The sequence below is a fragment of the Scyliorhinus torazame genome, chromosome 16 (assembly GCF_047496885.1).
Source record: "Scyliorhinus torazame isolate Kashiwa2021f chromosome 16, sScyTor2.1, whole genome shotgun sequence".
Taxonomy (NCBI): domain Eukaryota; kingdom Metazoa; phylum Chordata; class Chondrichthyes; order Carcharhiniformes; family Scyliorhinidae; genus Scyliorhinus; species Scyliorhinus torazame.
In genome coordinates this window covers 152859747-152883507 of record NC_092722.1, presented here as the reverse complement: position 1 = coordinate 152883507, position 23761 = coordinate 152859747, and the positions used below count along the sequence as shown (strand labels likewise).

General features: G+C 44.5%; 1 protein-coding gene across 6 annotated transcripts in view; it reads right to left on the bottom strand.

Annotated features, from left to right (window-relative positions):
* Positions 1-23761, bottom strand: part of ctbp2a (C-terminal binding protein 2a) — a 433668-nt gene that overhangs the window by 194374 nt on the left and 215533 nt on the right. For 2 of the 6 annotated variants that reach the window (XM_072479237.1, XM_072479238.1), the window contains exon 1: positions 15372-17172. The exons of the other annotated variants lie outside the window; for them this stretch is intronic. In XM_072479237.1, coding sequence (XP_072335338.1) covers positions 15372-17172 — 1801 coding nt within the window. Of the gene's footprint in view, positions 1-15371; positions 17173-23761 lie in introns of those variants that run through there. 6 annotated transcript variants of the gene reach the window in all.

Below are 23761 nucleotides of genomic sequence, written 5' to 3'. Positions count from 1 at the left end.
AAGGTGTGCAGGTTAGGCGGATTGGCAATGCTAAATTCGGCAGGTTGGGTGAGGTTACGGGGATAGGGTGGGGGAATGGGCCTAGGTAGAGGGTTCTTTTGGAGGGTCGGTGCAGACTCGATGCCCTCCTCTGCACTGTAGCGATTCTATGGTTCTAAGAGTTAGATCATGAAAAATTAGTTTTGTACTCTGTCTTCCTTGGAATACAGACGGTTACTTTATGATCTGATCTGATCAAGCTTTTTAGGATCTTAAATGGAATTGGTCAGGTAGATGGAGAGAAATTTTGCCTGCTTATGGGGGAAAGTTTAGGGCAAGGAGATACTATCTTCAAAATCGGAGCCAGGCCATTCAGGGGAAAGTTTTGAAACACTCTCTCCCACAGAAAACAGTAACTGCTGGTTCAATTAATAATCTTAAATCTGAGATTGATAGACTTTTGTTACAAAAGAGGATATGAGGAGATATGGAGCCACAGCAAATGAATGACAATCCCAATGAATGACATAATAGGCCCAAGGGATTAAATGGCCAACTCCTGTTTCTAAGTTTCAATGTTATGACCAGAAACGAGTTTTAAGTGATAATCTGGTATATTCAAATAGTATTTCTCCATTGACCTCCTTTCCCTCCGACAATTACCACCTCCCTCTTCTGGGGAGGTAGCGGCATAGTGGTATTGTCACTGGACTAGTAATCCAGCAGAGCCAGGTTTAAGCTCTAGGGACCCGGGTTCAAATCCCCCCTAACAAATGGTGACATTTGAATTCAATTTTAAAATCCAGGAATTAATAGTCTAAATGATGACCATGAAGCAATTGTTGTTAAAACGCGTCTGGTTTACTAATGTCCTTCAGGGAAGGAAATCTGCCGTTCTTACCTGGTCTGGCCGACATGGGACTACAGATCCACAACAATGTGGTTGACTCCAAAAATTCCCTCTAAAATAGCCTAGCAAACCACTCAGTTCAAGGGCAATTAGGGATGGGCAATAAATGCTGGCATAGCCAGTGACACTAGGAACGTTCACAACCCACAAATGAATTTAAAAAAAAATTAAAATGGAGCGGCAATCCAGCTTAATTATCTAGGAAACATATTCAAGATTAATTACACTGCCACATTGAGATGAAGAGTATCGAAGTTCAAGAGGTGTGATGATCAAAGGATTACATTTTTTAAATGCTTTCACAGGACATGGGCATTACTGGCTAGGCCAGCATTTTTATTGCCCATTGCTCATTTCCCTTGAGAAGATGATGGCGAGCTACTTTCTTGAACCGCTGCAGTCCATGTGGTGTAGTGATACTCAAAGCGCTGTCTGTGAGGGAGTTCCAGGATTTTGACCCAGCGACAGTGAAGAAAGGGTGAAATATTTACAAGTCAGGATGGTGTGTGACTTGGAGGGGAAGTCCAAGGTGGTGGGTTCTTCTAGGCAATGAAGGTTACAGGTTTGGAAGGTGCTGACTAAGGAACCTTGGTGAGTTACTGCATTGCATCTTGTAGATAGTTGCCACTGTGCATCAGTGGTAGAAGAAGTGGATTTTGGAGGTGGTGGATGTGGTGCAAATAAAGTGGGTTGCTTTTTCCTGGATGGGTTCGACCTTGAAAGTTGTTGGGAGTTGCACACTCTAAATTTAGAGTACCCAATTAATTTTTTCCAATTAAGGGGCAATTTTCACGTGGCCAATCCACCTACCTTGCTCATCTTTGGGTTGTGGGGGCGAAACCCACGCAAACACGGGGAGAAGGTGCAAACTCCACACGGACAGTGACCCAGGGCCAGGATCGAACCTGGGACCTTGGCGCCGTGAGGCAGCAGTGCTAACTACTGCACCACCGTGCTGCCCTCCATTACACTCTTGACTTGTGCCTTGTAAACGGTGGACAGGCTTTGAGGAGTCAGGAAGCGAGTTACTCCCCGAGATGAGTGAATCTACTGCCTCTTGTGTGGGTGTACCGAACAAAGGGTGTGCCAAAATTAGGAATTGGTCATTCAAGTGTGTGTGAAGAAATGCTTCCTGACGTTAAAGGCTGGTGGAAATTTGCAACTTCCACATAAAGCTGTTGATGCTAGTCAATTGAATATTCTATCTATCACATTTTGAATTTTTATTAGGTAAGGGTATTATAGGAAATGAAGTAAGACCGGGCATATGGTGTAGCGATACAGATTATCTATGATCTATATGACCAGTGGAAAAGGCTCGGGGGAACCAAAAGGCCCCCTTCTCTTTCTATATTCCTCCTTTTTTTTTAAATAAACATTTTATTGAGGTATTTCTTGGGCATTGGAACAGCAACAAAATCAACAATGTACATAACAAGAAAAATATAAACATAGTGCAAATACCGCCTCCCTCTCCCACAGGTCCTACAATTGCTTACCCCCCTAAACTACGCTAACCTAACCCACTCCCACACCCATACCCCGAACCCCCCTTCTGCTGACGATTAATTCTCTGCGAGAAAGTCGACGAATGGTTGCCACCTCCGGGCGAACCCTAACAGAGATCCTCTCATGGCGAACTTAATTTTCTCCAGGCAGAGGAAGCCAGCCATGTCCGAAAGCCAGGTCTCCGATTTTGGGGGCTTTAAGTCCCTCCATGCCAGTAATATGCGCCTCCGGCTACCAGGGAAGCAAAGGCCAGAACGTCCGCCTCTTTCTCCTCCTGGATTCCCGGATCCTGCGATAACCCAAAAATTGCCACCTCTGGACTCATTGCCACCCTCATATTTAATACCATGGACAGGGTGTCGGCAAACCCCTGCCAAAATCCCCTCAGTTTTGGACATGCCCAGAACATATGGACATGATTCGCTGCCCCCCCCACCCCTCCCCGCGCACTTCGCACACCTGTCCTCTACCCCCAAAAAATCTGCTCATCCAGGCCACTGTCATGTGAGCCCGGTGAACAACCTTAAATTGGATCAGGCTGAGCCTGGCACACGTCGCGGTCGCATTGACTCTACCCAACGCGTCCGCCCAAAGGCCCTCCTCTATCTCTCCCCCCAGCTCCTCCTCCCACTTTTGCTTCAGCTCCTCGGTCTGCGTCTCCTCTGAACCCATAAGCTCTTTATATATGTCCGAGACGCTCCCTCTCCTATCCACCCTCTAGAAACCACCCTATCCTGAATTCCCCTCAGCGGCTGGAGTGGGAATGTTGGTACCTGCTTCCGCAAAAAGTCCCGTATCTGTAAATATCGGAATTCATTTCCCCGCCAATGCAAACTTCGCCGCCAGCGCCCTCATATTCGGGAAGCTTCCTTCTATAAACAAGTCCCCCATCCTCTAAATACTCGCTCTCCGCCAAATTCGGAACCACCCGTCCATCCTCCCCAGGGCAAACCGGTGATTATTGCAGATTGGGGACCACACCGATGCCCCCTCTGCTCCCACATGTCTCCTCCACTGCCCCCAGACTCTCAGAGTCGCCACCACCACTGGACTGGTGGAATGCCGTGCTGGCGGGAACGGCAGGGGTGCTGTTACCAACGCCCCTAGACTTGTGCCCTTACAAGAAGCTGCCTCAATGCGCACCCACGCCGGCTCACCCCCCCCCCCCCCCCCCCCCCCCCCCCCCCCGCCGACCACCCCCGCCCCCCCCGACCACCAGCCACCTCCTCCCCATGGCTATATTAGCTGCCCAGTAGTAAGTGCTGAAATTCTGCAGCGCCAGCCCTCCACCCCCCCGACTCCGCTCGAGCGTTGCCCTCTTCACACGCGGGGACTTGTTCCCCCCCCCCACACACAAAGCCCACGATAATCTTATTGGTCCGCTTAAAAAAGGACCGCGGGATGAAGATGGGGAGGCATTGGAAGACGAATAGGAATCTCACCAATATTCCTCCTTGATAGCCTCAAAGACTCACTGCAGTGCAGGAGGCCATTGGGCCCATTGAGTCTGCAATAACCCTCTGAAAGAGCCCCACGCTAGCCCCGTAACCCAGTAACCCCTTCTAACCTTTTGGATACTAAGGGGCAATTTAGCATGGCCAATCCACCTAACCTGCACATCTTTAGGCTGTGGGAGGAAACCGGTGCACCCGGAGGAAACTGGAGCAGGCATGGGGAGAAGGTGTAAACTCCGCACAAAAAGTCACCCGAGGCTGGTATTGAAAGCGGGTCCCTGGTGCTGTGATGCAGCAGTGCTAACGACTGTGCCACCATGCCGCCCATGGCACTCACAATTACTGCATTTTTATGGAGGTCCATATTAGGTTGTCAATGACTGGGGAATTCGTGCTTCTGACTGCTGTAATAAGAAGTCGACAATATAAAATGCACACCCACGAAAGTCTATGTCAAGGGACAGGAAATGATTCTACTATCAGATCAAAATAAACTGATCGATGGGGGACAGCAGGGTGGGGGTTGGGGAGAGGAGGCAAAACTGGAAATTTGCAAAAGCCAGGAAATTAGATGAAAGAGATGACAACAAGTAGAGACTGTGCTTCAGTATGAAATCTCCCTCATATACCAGAACTATGAGCTCAACATTATTTGGTTCTACAATTCATCAGGAAGCTGAAAGAAAACACCCTCAAAACAAAGGCTCGACCTTCCTAGGAAACCTTTTTATAAACCTCATTATATTACGGAGTTTCATAAATCACAAAATAAAAGTTTCAGATAATTTTTATCAAAACATTTTGACTCTTTCAAGCCTCCACCCTTCAGATAAGGGGATTTGCTCCATCAATGGTAGAATGTGCAGCAGGTGATTTCCTAGCATGCACAAAGGGTTTGTGTTTTAACAGGTCACTCCCAACCAGTTTGATTCATAAACTGATAGGAGCCCAAGGACAAATGATTCCACTGATGCAACATGCCAGTAACATTCGGTTAATTATATATCAGCTCAGGAATTAGGCTTTTGTGGATAAAACTAAAATAAAACTAAATGAGCTACTGGACACATCATAGAATTTACAGTGCCGAAGGAGGCTATTCGGCCCATCAAATCTGCGCCGGCCCTTGGAAAGAGCACCCTACCTTAGCCCACACCCCCACCCTATTCCAGCAACCCAACCTTTTCTTTGGACACAATGGGCAATTTAGCATGGCCAATCCATCTAATCTGCACATTTTTGGACTGTGGGAGGAATCCGGAGCACCCAGAGGAAACCCACGCAGACACGGGGAGAAAGTGCAAACCCGCACAGACAGTGACCCAAGACGGGAATCAAACCTGGGACCCTGGAGCTGTGAAGGCAACTGTGCTAACCACTATGCTACATGATCATGAACTTTGGCAGTAGGTACACACCATTGTTTTAATTACTCACTCAATTTAATTCAACTAAAACCACGGTTATCCATGGCAAACATCAATAAGACAATCTAACGGGCGATTCACAATCCTAGTTGTCATGATATTCAGGTAAACATCATAGCACAAACATACATACATACTGATGGACAGATCAACGGACCAATTAACACACACACAACACCACAGCCAATCACAGGCAAGAGCATACACAGTACAAAATAGGGAACACAACACTTCCTGGGCATTCCAGCAGGAAGCAGCTCAGGGCACAGAGCTCATAGCAAGCCACTCAGACATCCACCATGTGCTGAGTGCCACTACAAGATAGTATTAGGAATAGGGCCACAGATTCTAGGGTTATGATCGAACCTCAGTAACCAGTTTACCACTGTAAATAAATGTTAGTAATAAAACTGAGTTGTACCATTCACAACCGTGTTGGTTCGTCTGTGTAGCAGAGGACCCAACACATCACTAGTTAGCCTCTAAGCAAAAACAAGGGTTTTGAGGCAAGAGAAGGGAGATTTTGTCTTTGCAAGAAATACCGGGGCCGACTTTAATCTCAACTGCTCAGCAGTAACTGAGAGATAGATTAGACCGCCAGTTAAAAATCAATTGGGTGACACAACTGCACCAACGAGGCTGCCTGATATTGTGGCCCCAAGACACAATTTCTCCACTAGCAGCCCACCGTCAAATGCTGAAGGGACACTGTCCTCAAGGCAGGCTGCAAGGCTATTGGGGGGGCAGTGGTTGGGACCTGCTGGCACACTCCGAGGTTTTTGGGGGGGGGGGGGGGGGGGGGGGGGAGTAATAGAATTATCAACACACTTCATTGTACCAATGGAGCCAGCTGTCAGCGGTAATCACAACTCAGAAATCTAGGGGTTTTCACATATCACATAAGAAATGTTATGGTTTTTAAACTTTAATTGATTTCTGACCTCGCTGAATTAATTGTTTAAGAGTATATTTACAGAGAGCAACCACTTGATTCTTCATACCACACCAATCCAACTGGGAGGTGAGTTGGAAAGTTCTCTCATAAACATAAAACAACATTTGGGCATTGCATATGCCAAACTGCTCTAAACAAAAAAAATACCTTGCTGGATTATCTTCCATCCTTCAGAGATAATTAACTCTTCTTAACTTCTACAGTCAATTTCCCAGTTGTTCTTCCCTATCTTTGGGCTTTTTAAAATTAACTTATTTCCCTCTTTGGATCGACGAGCAGCAAGAAACCCAGGGGAGGCCATTTGGCCCAAACTTCGAAAATCAAAGTTTCATACTGAAGCACAGTCTCTGCTTGTTGCCATCTCTTTCATCTAATTTCCTGGCTTTTGCAAATTTCCAGTTTAGAGGGGTGCAGTGCTCTGACTGTGAGATGTGGCAGGAGCCTCCCCGATGGCTTCATCTGCAGAAAGTGCACCCAAGTGGAGCTCCTCACAGACCGCATGGTTTGGTTGGAGCAGCAGTTGGATGCACTTAGGAGCATGCAGGTGGCGGAAAGCATCATAGATAGCAGTTATATAAATGTGGTCACACCCAAGGTGCAGGCAGAGAAATCGGTGACCACAAGAAAGGGCAGGCAGTCAGTGCAGGAATCCCCTGTGGTTGTCCCCTTCTCGAACAGGTATACCCCTTTGGATACTGTCGGGAGGGATAGCCTATCAGGGGAAAACAGCAGCAGCCAGAGCAGTGGCACCACGGTTGGCTCTGATGTTCAGAAGGGAGGGTCAAAGCGCAGAAGAGTAATAGTAATAGGGGACTCTATAGTCAGGAGCACAAATAGGCGCTTCTGTGGACGTGAAAGAGACTCCAGGACGGTATGTTGCCTCCCTGGTGCCAGGGTCCAGGATGTCTCCGAACGGGTAGTGGGCATCCTGAAGGGGGAGGGCAAACAGGCAGAGGTCATTGTACATATTGGTACTAACGACATAGGCAGGAAGGGGCATGAGGTCCTGCAGCAGGAGTTTTGGGAGCTAGGCAGAAAGTTAAAAGACAGGACCTCGAGGGTGGTAATCTCGGGATTACTCCCTCTGCCACGTGCCAGTGAGGTTAGAAATAGGAAGATAGAGCAGCTAAACACGTGGCTAAACAGCTAGTGTAGGAGGGAGGGTTTCTGTTATCTGGACCACTGGGAACTTTTCCGGGGTAGGTGTTACCTGTATAAGAAGGATGGGTTGCATCTAAACTGGAGAGGCATAAATATCCTGGCCGCGAGGTTTGCTAGTGTCACACGGGAGGGTTTAAACTAGTATGGCGGGGGGTGGGCACCAGAGCAATAGGTCAGAAGGTGAAAGCATTGAGGGAGAACTAGGGAATAGGGCCAGTACGGCTCTGAGGCAGAGCAGACAGGGAGAAGTTGCTGAACACAGTGGGTCTGGTGGCCTGAAGTGCATATGTTTTAATGCAAGAAGTATTACGGGTAAGGCAGATGAACTTAGAACTTGGATTAGTACTTGGAACTATGATGTTGTTGCCATTACAGTGACCTGGTTGAGTGTAGGACAGGATTGGCAGCTAAACTTTCCAGGATTTAGATGTTTCAGGCGGGATAGAGGGGGATATAAAAGGGGTGGCGGAGTTGCGCTACTGGTTAGGGAGAATATCACAGCTGTACTACGGGAGGACACTTCAGAGGGCAGTGAGGCTAAAAGGGTAGAGAACAGGAATAAGGACGGTGCAGTCACAATGTTGGGGGTTTACTACAGGTCTCCCAACAGCCAGAGATAGAGGAGCAGATAGGTAGACAGATTTTGGAAAAGAGTAAAAACAACAGGGTTGTGGTGATGGGAGACTTCAACTTCCCCAATATTGACTGGGACTCACTTAGTGCCAGGGGCTTAGACGGGGCAGAGTTTATAAGGAGCATCCAGGAGGGCTTCTTAAAACAATATGTAGACAGTCCAACTAGGGAAGGGGCTGTACTGGACCTGGTATTGGGGAATGAACACGGCCAGGTGGTAGAGATTTCAGTAGGGGAGAATTTCGGGAACAGTGACCACAATTCAGTAACCTTTAAAGTGCTGGTGGACAAGGATTAGAGTGCTCCTAGGGTGAATGTGCTAAATTGGGGGAAGGCTAATTATAACAATATTAGGCGGGAACTGAAGAACCTAGATTGGGGGCGCATGTTTGAGGGTAAATCAACATCTGACATGTGGGAGGCTTTCAAGTGTCAGTTAAAAGGAATTCAGGACCGGCATGTTCCTGTGAGGAAGAAGGATAAATACGGCAAATTCCGGAAACCTTGGATAACGAGAGATATTGTAGGCCTCGTCAAAAAGAAAAAGGAGGCATTTGTCCGGGCTAGAAGGCTGGGAACAGACGAAGCCTGTGTGGAATATAAGGAAAGTAGGAAGGAACTTAAGCAAGGAGTCAGGAGGGCTAGAAGGGGTCACAAAAAGTAATTGACAAATATGGTTAAGGAAAATCCCAAGGCTTTTTACACGTACATAAAAAGCAAGAGGGTAGCCAGGGAAAGGGTTGGCCCACTGAAGGATAGGCAAGGGAATCTATGTGCGGAGCCAGAGGAAATGGGCAAGGTACTAAATGATTACTTTGCATCAGTATTCACCAAAGAGAAGGAATTGGTGGATGTTGAGTCTGGAGAAGGGTGTGAGATAGATTGGCTCACATTGAGATCCAAAAAGGCGAGGTGTTGGGCGTCTTGAAAAATATTAAGATAGATAAGTCCCCAGGGCCTGATGGGATCTACCCCAGAATACTGAAGGAGGCTCGAGAGAAAATTGCTGAGGCCTTGACAGAAATCTTTGGATTTTCACTGTCTTCAGGTGATGTCCCGGAGGACTGGAGAATAACCAATGTTGTTCCTTTGATTAAGAAGGGTAGCAAGGATAATCCAGGGAACTACAGGCGGGTGAGCCTTACGTCAGTGGTAGGGAAATTACTGGAGAGAATTCTTCGAGACAGGATCTACTCCCATTTGGAAGCAAATGGACGTATTAGTGAGAGGCAGCATGGTTTTGTGAAGGGGAGGTCGGTCTCACTAACTTGATAGAGTTTTTCGAAGAGGTCACAAAGATGATTGATGCAGGTAGGGCAGTGGATGTTGTCTATATGGACTTCAGTAAGGCCTTTGACAAGGTCCCTCATGGTAGACTAGTACCAAAGGTGAAGTCACACGGGATCAGGGGTGAGCTGGCAAGGTGGATACAGAACTGGCTAGGTCATAGAAGGCAGAGAGTAGCAATGGAAGGGTGCTTTTCTAATTGGAGGGCTGTGACTAGTGGTGTTCCGCAGGGATCAGTGCTGGGACCTTTGGTGTTTGTAGTATATATAAATGATTTGGAGGAAAAGGTAACTGGTCTGATTAGTAAGTTTGCAGACGACACTAAGGTTAGTGGAATAGCGGATAGCGATGAGGACTGTCAGAGGATACAGCAGGATTTAGATCATTTGGAGACTTGGGCGGAGAGATGGCAGATGGAGTTTAATCCGGACAAATGTGAGGTAATGCATTTTCGAATGGCTAATGCAGGTAGGGAATATACAATGAATGGTAGAACCCTCAAGAGTATTGAAAGTCAGAGAGATCTAGGTGTACAGGTCCACAGGACACTGAAAGGAGCAACACAGGTGGAGAAGGTAGTCAAGAAGGCATACGGCATGCTTGCCTTCATTGTCCGGGGCATCGAGTATAAGAATTGACAAGTCATGTTGTAGCTGTATAGAACCTTAGTTAGGCCACACTTGGAGTATAGTGTTCAATTCTGGTCGCCACACTACCAGAAGGATGTGGAGGCTTTAGAGAGGGTGCAGAAGAGATTTACCAGGATGTTGCCTGGTATGGAGGGCTTTAGCTATGAGGAGCGGTTGAATAAACTTGGTTTGTTCTCACTGGAACGATGGAGGTTGAGGGGCGACTGATAAGGGTCTACAAAAGTATGAGGGGCATAGACAGAGTGGATAGTCAGAGGCTTTTCCCCAGGGTAGAGGGGTCAATTACTAGGGGCATATATTTAAGGTGCGAGGAGCAAGGTTTAGAGTAGATGTACGAGGCAAGTTTTTTTATACAGAGGGTAGTGGGTGCCTGGAACTCACTGCCGGAGGAGGTGGTGGAAGCAGGGACGATAGTGACATTTAAGGGGTATCTTGACAAATACATTAATAGGATGGGAATAGAAGGATACGGACCCAGGAAGTGTAAAAGATTGTAGTTTAGTCGGGCAGCATGGTTGGCACGGGCTTGGAGGGCCGAAGGGCCTGTTCCTGTGCTGGACTTTTCTTTGTTCTTTGTTCGAAGGCACAATCGCGCAACAGGGCCTCAATTACACAACTCAGAGATTAAAGCCCGGATTTTCGCCCTCAAGGCGGGAATTGTGTCAGACCATTTCTCATTTCCCGCTTGGCAGTGCCCGCACAAGGCTGGCAGACCTTATAAGCCCACAAAGCGGCGGGAGTTAAAGGAGAACCCATAAAGGAGTGCATGTCCAGGGAAAGAGAGCCCACAAAGCAGTGGGAGATTGGCTAAGAGAGTCCACTAAGCAGCGAATAGAGAGACAGGGCCCATAAAGCAGCAGGAGTTGTGGGAGAGTGAGAGAGCCCATAAAGCAGTGGGAGCTCAGAAGGTGTGCGAACCCATAACTTAGCAGGGGTTCGGGAGAGAGCGAGTCATAAGACATAAGACAGCAGGAGTTTGGAGAGACAAAGAGAGCGAGAGCCCATAAAACAGTGTGGTCGGAGAAAGACCATAAAGCAGCAGACAAAGTGCCGATTAAGCAGGAAGAGTTTGAAAAGAGAAAGCCTATAAAGCAGTGGAGAGAGAGCCGGGAGTGCACAGATAGATTCTGTGACATCACAGGCGTCCTGTAAGTTGATTGGTTGGTAAATATAGGCCTTTCCGGACTCAGCACAGATTAGACGATTGGTGAGTGACAGGTGAGTTACGTTACACCATACTGTAGTAAACACTTCACAAAAAGTTGAAGGTATGTCAATGTAGCTTATTCTGCGGGATATGGGAAGTCACGTCGGCACAAAGTGCCCCCAAAATCTACATCTGCAGGAAGTGCCACCAGCTGCAGAAACATGAGCTCTGGGTTGCGGAACTCAGCTGGTGGCTGGAGTCACTGGCGTGCATCCGCAAGACTGAGGATTGCGTGAATAGTACATTTAGAGAGGTGGTCACGCCACATCTAAGAAGTACACTTGCAAAGAGGAAATGGGTGACCACCAGAGAATCCAAGAGAAACGGGCAAGTAATGCAGGAATCCCCAGAGGCTATCTTGCTCTAACTGCCTTTCTAGTTTGGATACCGGTGAGCGAGACGGTTCCTCAGAGGACCGCAGCAAGAGCCAGGTTTGTGGCACCACACGTGGCTGAGATGCACAGAAGGGGAGGAGGAAGAGTGGAAGTGCTATAGTGGTAGGGGATTCCATAGTTAGGGGATCACACAGGTTTTTCTGCAGTCAAGGACAAGACTCCGTGATGGCATGTTGCCTCACTGGTGCCAAGATCAAGGACGTCACAGAGCAGCTGCAGGGCTTTTGGGGGAGAGTGAATAGTCGGAGGTCGTGTTCCACATTGGAACCAATAACATAGATAGGAAAAGGATGAGGTCCTGAAAGCGCAGTTTAGAGAGTTAGAAAGGGAAGTAAAAAGCAGGACTTCCAAGAGCAGTACAGAAGCATTAGCTGATAAGGAGGATATATCAGAGAGTAGTATTGAGGTAAACAGAATACTTGGGAGTAGTTGATAGAATTAGAGTAGACTCTAGTTAGTCAGCAGATACGGTCACATTGGGTGGGGGGGGGGGGGGGGGGGAGAGAATGCATAGTGTGTGATTAATATCAGTGTGAAGAAAGTAATACATTTTCGTATTTTATATATTTTTGCGGTAATGTTATTAAAACCTGGTTTGAGATGCATACAAACAGTATGACTGCTGGAGCAGTGATTAAGGTGTCATAAAAGTGAGATAATCAATGACTTACAGGTGAAGTGTTCTGTTAATAAATCTTGAGAATCATTTACTTGTTTGCAGATAGCTGGCTATTAGAATATTGTTAAGGTTTTAAGGACCAAGGGCAGCACAGTGGTGCAGTGGGTTAGCCCTGCTGCCTCACGGCGCCGAGGTCCCAGGTTCGATGCCGGCTCTGGGTCACTGTCTGAGTGGAGTTTGCACATTCTCCCCGTGTTTGCGTGGGTTTCGCCCTCACAACCCAAAGATTTGCAAGGTAGGTGGATTGAACACGCAAAATTGCCCCTTAATTGGAAAAAATGAATTGGGTAACTAAAATTTAAAATAAAAAATAAAACAAGGTTTTAAGGACCCTTGGGGTGTTGATTTCGTCCTTGCTAAACAAAGTCAAGGGACATCTTGTAAGAAGCGACAAAAGAATGCTTTATGCTTTTGATACAGATGATGTAGTTAGTGGGAGGAGCCAGGTCTGTCTGAGGAGCCAGTAGGCCCTAGAGCTCCAATCTAAACAAGAGGTTTCAGTTTGGTCCTGAAAGATTCTTTCTCTAAAGGTTCTGCACAGAGAAAAGCAAGTAAAGCCCTGGTTGTTAACTTTCTTCATGAGTGGTAGTCAATATATATTGGCTTACTTAATTGTAATATAGTGGCAGATTTAGGAAGTAAGTTAAGGTTTATTATTTTACTTAAGCACTGTTGTAGCTGTTAACTGTAAAGTTATTTCTTTGTTGCTAATGTGGTTAATTCTGTGATGAAATTAAAGTTTGTTTTAACATGACATTCCTGTAGTTAAGTAACATTTCCTCAAAGTTTTATATGTTGAAAATAGTTTGGTTCGCGTTCGAGATTCTAACATCAGAAGGGAAGTTTTTTAGGCAATTCTTTTCCTGGAAACATACAACTTCTCTCTCCATGTGTAACAGGCTAGAAATCGGCAGTGATAGGACTGCATACTGCCACTCCCAAAGATCAGCAGTCCCATTAGTTCCAAGTACAGTTTCACTACCTTTTTGGTTCTCAATCCCATACTGGGACAATGGCGACCAGCATTCAGTTGATATTGCCTAATCCTTGACTGCCATCCTATTCAGTCCTCAGCCCTTAAGTGCCCTTTATGATGTGGATTTGACTGTTGATGAGAGATCTCCAGCAATTTTATTACCTTAGTTAACCATTGTCACTGTATTTAGTTTTAAGAAAAATGAATCGAAATAGAGCTTATAAAAGAAACAAAGTTGGAAGGTCAATAAATATCCCTAGATTACATCCTTGAAATCACTTCTGCCCTCTGAATATTGCATTCCCATTTAAATAAAATGTATAATGATGTAAATGATAAAAGCTTTGGGTTGGCAGCAAGTATCAGTATAACCATCAACTGTCAGTTTATTTACTAGATAATATTTGTGTGACAGCTTTAAGTATTGCAATTTTGTCACTTCATAATTATTGAGATGTAATCTGCACTTGCTGAGCAGGAAACTGTATAATATGAAAACTTAAAAATGGCATAGCTGAAAGCCATAAGGGTGTGGCTGGAAATACACTCAACTATGTTTGAAATTATTTTGGGAAGCACTTGTATGGAACTAACTGGAATAGTTGTGGGAAATTGAAACTCAGAAATCTGCTACAGAATCACAGAAACATTATGTTGGTATAATACACAAGGAGGCGTGATCTATTACACCAGTATCTGACCTGTGCAGTCCCATAAAGTGTTCTCATTGGTGTTTGATATCATTACTTTCCTTGAATTCCAATTCTCTGAATGCTGAATGGGAGAAACCTCAATCCTGGACAGAGTAACAACGAATCGCCTCTCAGTGTATCTTCGTTGACCACAGCTAGTTCTTTGCTACTTTCCAGACCTGAATAATGTCAGCTGGATTAGAGGTGATTGTTTTCCTGTTCATTTTCAATTGACAAAATAGCAAAAACAGGCTCTACCTGTATTACACCAGGCAGTCAAACGCTTACATTTCAATTAGCTCACCTAGAACCAATTTCCTGCCTTATTGCTTATTTAACACTTCAACCGGAATACTATAAATGTGGTGTCCTGATTGACATCTGTTGAAAATGACTTTCAAATAACTGCACACAAAATTGAAATCAATATGCCTACACAGATTACTTTTCTCTATATGGCAGTTTTAGTTCATTGGTCAACACTATGGAGTTAAATTTCTACCTGTGCATTTTACCAGAGTTATTAAACCTGGATTAGGAAAGGCCATGCAGGAGTTAGTGCATTAACCAGTGGTTAAAAATAGCTCAGAGGGAGAATTAAATTAATTGCTTTTCTGGTTGATATTTCTATTCATTATTTTTGTGCACACTGAATTCAATGTATATTTTTATAATGTATTTTGTTCACAAATATAACTTGAAACAACTTTCAATCCTCTCCATCAAGGGTTTTTCCAAATGTTGGCTTTATGATACACTGACAGTCCATGATTGATTGTCACTTTAACTCCTTCCTGACATTCCAGAGTTGTGAAGTGTAGGATCTATAACCACAACACGGCAATCTTATAGATAACATAATAAGAGAATATGAGTGATACAATCGGTGTTCAGCTGCCTCTCTGTTCTAAAGAATGACCGGTCCAAAAGTAAAGACAATATCAGTCTTTAGATATCTTAGGGTTGTCATGTAGCATATAAGTCTACATTGTATGAAAAACCCTTGTAATTATGATGATCGCTGATTCCACCACAGACCCAATTGTATAATACATTAATATTGTGGCGTGGGATCAGGACAAGGTTCCTTTCAAGGTACCGTGGATAAAAGGAATTGAATTAGGGGAAAGCAAACAACTTAATGCCATCGTGATGCACGTAATATGGCTGATCGAATAAACTTCTCTGGGGAAGTATTTCAGATAATCAAGGATTTGGACATCAGAACACAAATGAGATTTTCAATACGTTAATGATTCAAAACGTCGTGCATCAAAAACAGCAAAACAAAAGTAATACAATGTAAGTTGATAAAGAGCAAAGGCAGTCAACCTTTACGGGACATTTTTAGATTCTGTTCACAAGGGACAAGGAGAGCTATTGTAGATAAGGCCATTTAAGTAGTATCCTCAAGCACAAATATCACACACAGAGTTAAAATGTAAAAAATGCATTACTTGGTTCAGGTGATGCCATTGTGGAGACAATGATTGGTGGTCCTGTACGCCTGGTCACTTTCTGGTTTGCGGTATTTGCCAGCCTGTAAGCTGAACTTGTAGGTACCAGTGTAGATTCCATTTGCCCTCCGGGTTTACGAAGAATCTGAGGACTACAGTGAGGGCTGTGTATTGGAGAATGAGCTGTGCTGCGCTCCCTTGTCATTAGTTCTATGGGTACAGTATAAGTGGTAGAATAGGCAGTTTTGGGGCCGGCATTTGGAATTGCTGGTATGGTATTCATTGCTATTCCGGACTGAGCAGTGTAGATAGGCCCTGATCGCAGATTCTGCAGCCCAACAGGGTTGCTGTAGCCTGTGAAGCTTGGAAAATGATTCCCCAGTCTCCCAGGCCCAGGTGAACCATAGGTAGTAGTTTCTAGGAGATGTTGGGATGGGGCACTAGATGGGCGCCGGTTCATTTCAGCAAGCCTTGGTGACATTGGTTGCAATGCCATCGGTAGCTGCTGAACAGCAGAATTATCCATTGCAGGGACTACTCCTGGCTGGACTCCATAGTCATTACGCATTAGTTCACTTCTGTGGCTGAAGCTGTTTGAACGTGTTCTCGGACGAGCACTGGTGCTTTGCAGCTCTTGTCGTAACTGCATGTCTGCTTTGCAACTCTGGACAAGCCGTAACAGCAACCGCGCCTGACCCAGATTCGGAGCCACAGACTTAATATCATTTTCTTCTAACATGGCTAGGAAGTTTGTTGAATCAAAACCTTGTTGCAGTAAGGCGGCAATTGTACTTTCAGATAACCCTTCTGAACGCAACAGTGCCAAAAATTCAGACTTGTTGTAATGTCCAGGAATTCCTTCAGAGAGGTGGCCACGAGCCATCATGGTGTTGTCATAACCATCATAAACTGGCTTTGAAATCAAACCATCTCTGTGTGCGTTGTAGTCAGACATCATTCTTGTTGCCATTCCTTGTCTAGGAGTGTGGTTTAATGTGCCAGGAGACATTATTCTATCCAAAGTGTTATCACATCGCGATCCAGTGGTAGGATCCACAACTAAACATGTTGGAGCAACCTGCCGGGGACCTGAGGAGTCCAGTGGCCGACCGGTAGTATCACTGTACATCTGCTTATTAGTGAGAGATGGTGGCTGTGCTCCGTAACGAGGGAGAGATGTTTCAGCAACATACCTAGCAGGAGAAGGATCACGACTACGTATTTTTTGTCCATCGAGAATCAGCTTACCGGAAGGATCATGGTACATACGGTTTAGCTCAGGACGGGGTGGAGGCCTCCCTTGTGAGTGGTCCCATGACATCCTCCCTCCTGGCATCCCATAATTCTGTGGTGATCTGTTAAGCATATGATCCCTATAAAACCGTGCCTCTTCAGAGGGCCTAACACCCAAAGCAGGCTCTGAGTAGTAATCCTGAGGAGGCACTGAGCTGCGTCCAGACATTGCGGCCTGCTTTTCGTAGGAATGAGAGATCTCAGGCACGGAATGTTTCCTCACAGGTCTGCGATCATACCGATTGGGGTAATCTTGGTCAATCCTGGAGTCTGGATAAATGTAACATTCGTAACCATGCTCATTTTCCTCTGCAAAGTTGTTGCCAGGCACTCTGCTGCTACGTGGGTCGTTGCAGACAATTTCACCGCCGTAGTTTAATGAATTTCTTCTCCTGGAAGGCCTTTGGTATTCGTATTCACTGTCGTTGTCCCAGTTGTCTTCGTACCATCCACTAGAGTCCCAGCTCTGAGAGCGGCCAACAGTTGTATGCTTGCTAGGGACAGGCATTGGAATAAAATGACTTCAGCTTAGTTAAAGAGGCGGGACCTCTGGTTACAAAAACATGAAACAAAGCAGGCTGGTTTCACCTGAGCCCCCACTGGGACTGCAGAACTAAGCAACTGGAGGTTTCTATTACAAAGTACTGCTTGAATTATTAATCCACAGAAACATCAGTAGAAACAAAACACAACGCACCTTGTTATCAATTCTCATTTCACAACGACTGAATGAAAGGTCGTCTTTGTGTGTCTGCTTGCAGATGGAAAGGGTAGCTTCCTTTAATCCACACATTTATCCTTTCTTGCTTGGGACACTGCTTGTGTGGGCAACTGGTATGGCAGGACGCACGGATTAAGTACTAAATTAAACCAGTAAAGCCTTTGCTCTTTGTGACATCAATCGAGCTCATTCCATGACTGTACATTACTCGTCTGCTTGGTTGGACCACTGAGCAATTTGCGACCAAATTATTTAAGCGGTTCTTCGCATTTTTTTAGGAAGTGTATTTATAAGTGGAGGGCCTTTGTGTTTTCTGGCAAAGGTTGATTCGGGAGGGGAGGAGAGAAATTACAGAAGGAAAAAAACCATGACTAACCCTCACTGTCAGCACAATTCAAATCCATCTTGATGAGATACTAATCCAGTGAATACAACTGGAAATAAATTGCATGCGAGTGGGAATGTTGACAAAATATAAATTTCAAACTAAATAAGCAAAGAATTAGAACTAAAAGGATTCTTTCAGTCTAACGGCGGAAATGTTCCTGTGCCCTGTTGGTTTAGTGGCGTAATCATGGTATTTGTTTTAAACGCAAAGTCAAATTTAGCAACCTAAATCATGCTGAGTGAAGATTCAGTGCACATCATTACTATAAGACGAAAATCCTCTCATCATCTCACGAGGGAAAATTGCCAGAACGTAATCTGGAATTTGCAGTGTTTAAGAGCACAGCAGAGGTCAAAACACTCCGGGGAAGAAACAAAAGGGACAGAATTTACTCCACTAGGGCACAAATCGACAGGGTGAGCACTGCACCGGTTAGCTAAGTTGATATGGTCAGTAACAAAACAAATAGGATTCGTTTTTAAACTGAAAAATAACCACAAATGTTCACCATTTATAAATGTGGAGTTTGGCTCTCTTGTCAATGGTGATCATTTTTTAATTTAGTTTTAGAACTCTTCACAAAATATGCCGATGCTTTTCTTTTGTCATTAATGGTCTACTAATGACTAGCTCTGGTCGAGTCTCCCACTGCCAGGCACAACAATTTAGATCCAATCTGACCCCATCTGATTCACACCCATCTGAACCCATGCACCGCCTCGCAGGACAGTCACCACTAATTAATCATTAGACAACAAGCAATGTGGATTTAAGCCCCTGCTCAGTGTGTACAGCAGACATGAGGAGCTCCTCAGCACAACTCATAGCAGCTGCATTGATGAACAGATATGCTACAACACTGAAAGACTTGAAAAGTGCTGACAATGCGGTGTGCATGACAGCCCCTGCCGAAGTTCCATCTCACTATGCAGAAAGGTTAGTATCAGACACATATAACTAAACATTAAAACTGAACAAATGGTTTATTTTTGCCTTAAAAGGGCAATGAAGAGAAACTATGAAAGTTCAGTCAAATGATCAGTTGGCAATATTAACTTTGACCCTGGTGTTTCCAGTCCGTCACTTACCATTACAGTAAAACATCTAAACCTATTAACTTCACTGGGTAAGATTGCTTTCCTGATTTACTGTTGATACCAACTGAGTGCTATTAACTATGCTGTAATCGTTAGAAAAATGCTTAATTGTCACAGTGGAGGCCATCAAGATGTTAAGCTAATAAACCTTTCGTTGATTACAAAAGATACTCTAACATGGTGCAGCTTCACAAAATAAAATACTGACGTATTACCTGAAGGAACATGGAAGTAATGTTTTGGAAATAATTTTTTTTAAATCATAAATTGTTTGGTACTATACCATGATAGTATAAACTAAACCTAGCAATTTACTGTTTATGAAGATGAAGGGATAGTACACGTTTTAAAAAAACATTAATTAAGATGCCAAAGTGGGTTTCATCAGTGCAGTATTTACTTTAAATGTTTTTACTTTGACTAACTGCTTTGGCTGAACAGCGAGCAAATGTTAGGATCGATATACTGTAGAAAGAAGTGTAGAACACATTGCTTTACTAAGAAACGGGATTGCTCCAAGTGCATTGAAAAGAATTACGGAGGAATGCGAGAAGAGCCCAATCCTTTTGACGATGAAAATGGTCATATGTAATCAAGAAAGCATCCAAATTTGGATAATTATGCAAGGTTTAAATTACCATCAATTGTCCATTTGAATAATATACTTACAGTGTTGCTGAATTAAAATGTCTCTTTCCATTTCAGACAGACCGCTAGCTCAATAGCCAGAAACTAATGGAACAGTCAGCATCGCTGGCATTTGATCTAGAGTATCCGACTCTGTCTAGTTCTTTTTCCTGGAGTATTGCCACTGATGGAAATTTCTATGATTCTCTGTTGTGGAGATTAAAACCTGCTTATGTACAGTGGCCTAGAGTTTGACAGCTGCATGCCCAAATAGAAGCAATTCCAAATGAATCAATTAATACAACTGAGGAAAATGTAGATGCTTCCTGCAGGATGTAACAACAGGGAAAATAGAGCCACAACTGGCACAGACTAAGGTAGACATGCTGACAAGAAGTATTGCTTTAAAAGGAAATACGAACGGAAGTTCAAACAATGGCCAGCAGTTAAGATGTTCTGTTGCAGGTAGTTAAGAGTCCCAGAGGTGGTGAACACGCAAAAGCTGCTAACCACAGAAATGACAGATTATATCTGTTCTCCGTCAGATCAATAGATGGAACATTTCATATCTGGAAAAAAAAAGCTAACACCATGTCTGCATTCTCCCACAGTAGCAATACTTCTGACTGAGGTAGTTGATGCATTGGTTTTAATTTTCCAAAATTTCCTAGATTCGGGGAAAGTTCCGTTAAATTGGAAAATAGGAAACGTACCTCCTTTATTCAAAAGGGAGGGAGACAGAAAGCAGGAAACTACAGGTCAGTTAGTCTAACATCCGTCATAGAGAAAATGTTGGAAATAATGATTAAAGATGCTCCGGCAGGGCACTTAGAAAAGGTCAAGGCAATCAGGCAGAGTCACCATGGTTTTATGCAAGGGAAATTATGTTTAACCAATTTATTGGGCGTTCTCGGAAGGAGTCACTTGTGCTGTGACTAAAAGGAAACTGGAGGATGTGCAGTGTCATGAATCTGCCTAGCAACAGCAATAAAAAAATTTTACAAAACACAATAGGATGAGATGTCCAGCAACAGGTAGAAATATGCCTAGAGACAGCAGTAGACAATATTCAAAAGGCCTCATTGATACGTGTATCTCCCAATAATAGGATTAGTGGACCATTTAGATAAGAATCAGTTGCGAATAGCTTATGAGGTGAAGGTGTATAGTCAATGAGGTATACATATGTTAATGTACAGTAAAGGCAGTTGATAGGAGCAGCAGACAGCCGAATACACAGAAAGCATAATTAAAGACAAACAAAGGTATAATTGGCCCGATGATCAGAAGCCAGAGAGGCAATTAACACCTAGCAGTCTCAGGAAGCAGGTGGCAGTTTGCAGCCACCAAGCCTGAAGGCCAAAGTTTTTCAGCCAACAGCCAAGGGGTCATAAAACAAGCCTCTTAAGTTTTAGCGCCCAGACAGTGCAGAAAACCTTCGTAATGACAATTTAAAATATCTTCATGGTGCTGGAGGAGGGGTTGTGGTGTGAGGTGCTGCGGAGGTGGAATGCATCAACCTTGTGCGCACCTGACAAAGTCAAGGATAAGTCGGCTGTTTGAGCGGGTGGAGGATATTTGTGAGCAGTTTGGGAGGGGACCAGCCAATCATATACACATGTTCTGGTCCTGCCCGAAGTTGGAGACATTTTGGAGGTCGTTCTTCAGCACCATGTTGGCAATCTTGCATGTGGATTTAGAGCCCAGTTCCCCGGGGTGTCAGACTTGCCGGAGTTTCAGATGGGAGCGGGGTCAGATGTCTTAATCTTTGCCGTGTTCATCGCTCACAGATGGGTTCTGTTGGGGTGGAGGCCAGCTTTTCCACCCTTGCCTCGGCTGGGGGATGGTAATGGAGTTCTTGCACTTAGAAAAAGTGAAATTTGCTTTAAGAGGGCTGAGTGAGGCGTTCTATAAAAGATGTTTTTGTTTATATTACATTTTGGGGAGCTGGTTACCGTTAACTGCTAGGTGGGTGGGAAAGGGGCAAGGTGGAAAGGTTGGTTGGTTGGTTGGGGGGGCGGGTTCTGTAGTGTTTATTTTGTTTTGCAATATTACGTACGTTAAATGTAAAAATGTTAAAATTTAAATAAAAATACTTAAAAAATTTTTTTTTAAGATGTCTTCGCTGGATCAGGAAAATATCTTCCCCAGACTTCGATATCAACCCTATATTGTTCTGTAACTATAAGCTGGTTACTTAATTTGGATGTTGTTTGAGGAATCAGGGAAGTCTTATGAAATTCATGTATCATAGATATATTTTGGAACAAGGAATGCGTTCTATATAAACAGCGTGTTTAGTAATTTATACATCTTAATTGCATGAGTATAGTAGTCCTGTTTGTGTGCAGTTGTCTTTATATTACTTTAATAAATAGTCTTTAATAAATATTACACAATGACTGGGCTGTTTATTCTCTCTGGGGTTTCACTTGTCGCCTCACACCAAAACAAAACTATACAGCCCCATAAACTGCTCTTCCAAGTTGAGACACCCTCGCAGATAACATTCAGCACGCCTCGTAACAGCTGGTGGATATGGTGAAGGTATTTGATAAGGGGCAACATCAAAGGTTATTTTTGTCGAAAATAAAAGCTCATAGTATAGGACAATAGGACATATTGTCATGAATATAAGATTGGCTGGCTAAAAGAAAACATAGGGCAGAATTTTACACTCCCCCAAGGTGGGTTCTGGAGTGGGTGGGGGAGCATAAAATTGAACCGACGGGATTCCACACAGACCCAGACACAATTTCACAGTCAGGAATCCCACCCTTTCACTGATTAAGGCCCTTGCCCGCCCAGCCTCAATTTTTAGGCTGGTGGGAGTGGGTGCGGGCAGGGTGGAAAAATGCCCCCCGCCGGATCTTGAACCTCTGAGACCGCTTCCTCCCCTGCCCCACCCTCAACACCGCGATCTCCACTCCCCCTCCCCCACCCACCCGCCCTTTGGACTCCCGCGACTAAGCTTCCTGACAGCCCAGGCAAAGCGCTACATCACTGCTTACGGCCACAGCAGCCCTGTGTTTGGACGGGTTGGAGAGCTGTAGGCCAGTTACCACATGCGGGAGTTCCTTCCAAGGGTACGTGGAAGTCCCTCCCACTGCCAATCAACGCTCAGTGAGCGCGAGTTGACGGTTGTATGTTACGCACTGACTTTTAGGATGGTGAGCATCGAGTGCGCTCCATCCTTAAAACCCTATCCAGAGATTTGACATAAATAGATCTTGTTCTGGTTTGCTGGACGTGTAGAGTGCTGTGCCACAGGGATCAGTGCTGGGGCATCAGCCTTTTACAATTTATATAAATAACTTGGATGAAGGGTCAGAAGGTATGGTTGCTAAATTTGCTGATGACATAAAGATATGTAGTAAAGTAAATTGTGATGTGAACGAGGCTACAAAGGGGCATAGATGGGTTAAGTGAGTGGGCAAAAAGCTGGCAAATGGAGTATAATTTGAGAAAGTGTGAAATTCTGCATTTGGAAGGAGGAATAAAAAAGAAGCATATTATCTAAATGGTGAGAGATTGCAGAAGATTCTGAGGTGCAGAGGGATCTGGGTGTCCGAGTGCATGAATCACGAAAGGCTAATCTACAGGTACAGCAAGTAATTAGGAAAGCTTATAGGATGTTATCATTTATTGTGAGGGGAATGGATTATAAAAGTAGGGAGGTTATGCTTCAGTTGTACAGGACATTGGTGAGACCACATCTGGAGCATTGCATACGGTTCTGGTCTCCTTAATTGTGGAAAAATGTAAATGAGTTAGAAACAGTTTTGGGGGCGGGGCTTTCAGGGTTTGGTAAGGGAGTTAAAAAGGAGCAGGCAGGATGTGGTTGGGGGTCGGTGTCAGAGGGGCTGGAGGGTTGGGGTTGTTGGTTGGATTGATGTGATGGTCTTCTGATGCTCTTTGGTTGTTCTTTTGATATTGTGTATATTTATATTTTGTCTAAGAGCCTTGAGTAAAAATATTTTTTTTTTTAAAAGAAACAGTGGGTTCTCTTATGAGGAAAGGCTGGGCAGGTTAGGCTTGTATTGAGTTGAATTAAGAAGGGGCAACTTAATCAAAGCCGTCAAGATCCTGAGGGGTGTTGACAGGGTGGATATAAGAGAGGATATTTCCTCTTGTTGGAGAATCTGGAACTATGGGTCACTGTTTAAAAATGAGGGACAGAAATGAGGAGAATATTTTCCTCTCTCAAGAGGACCGTGTCTCTGGGGAACTCTCTCCCTCAGAAAGTAGTGGAAGCAGAGTTTTT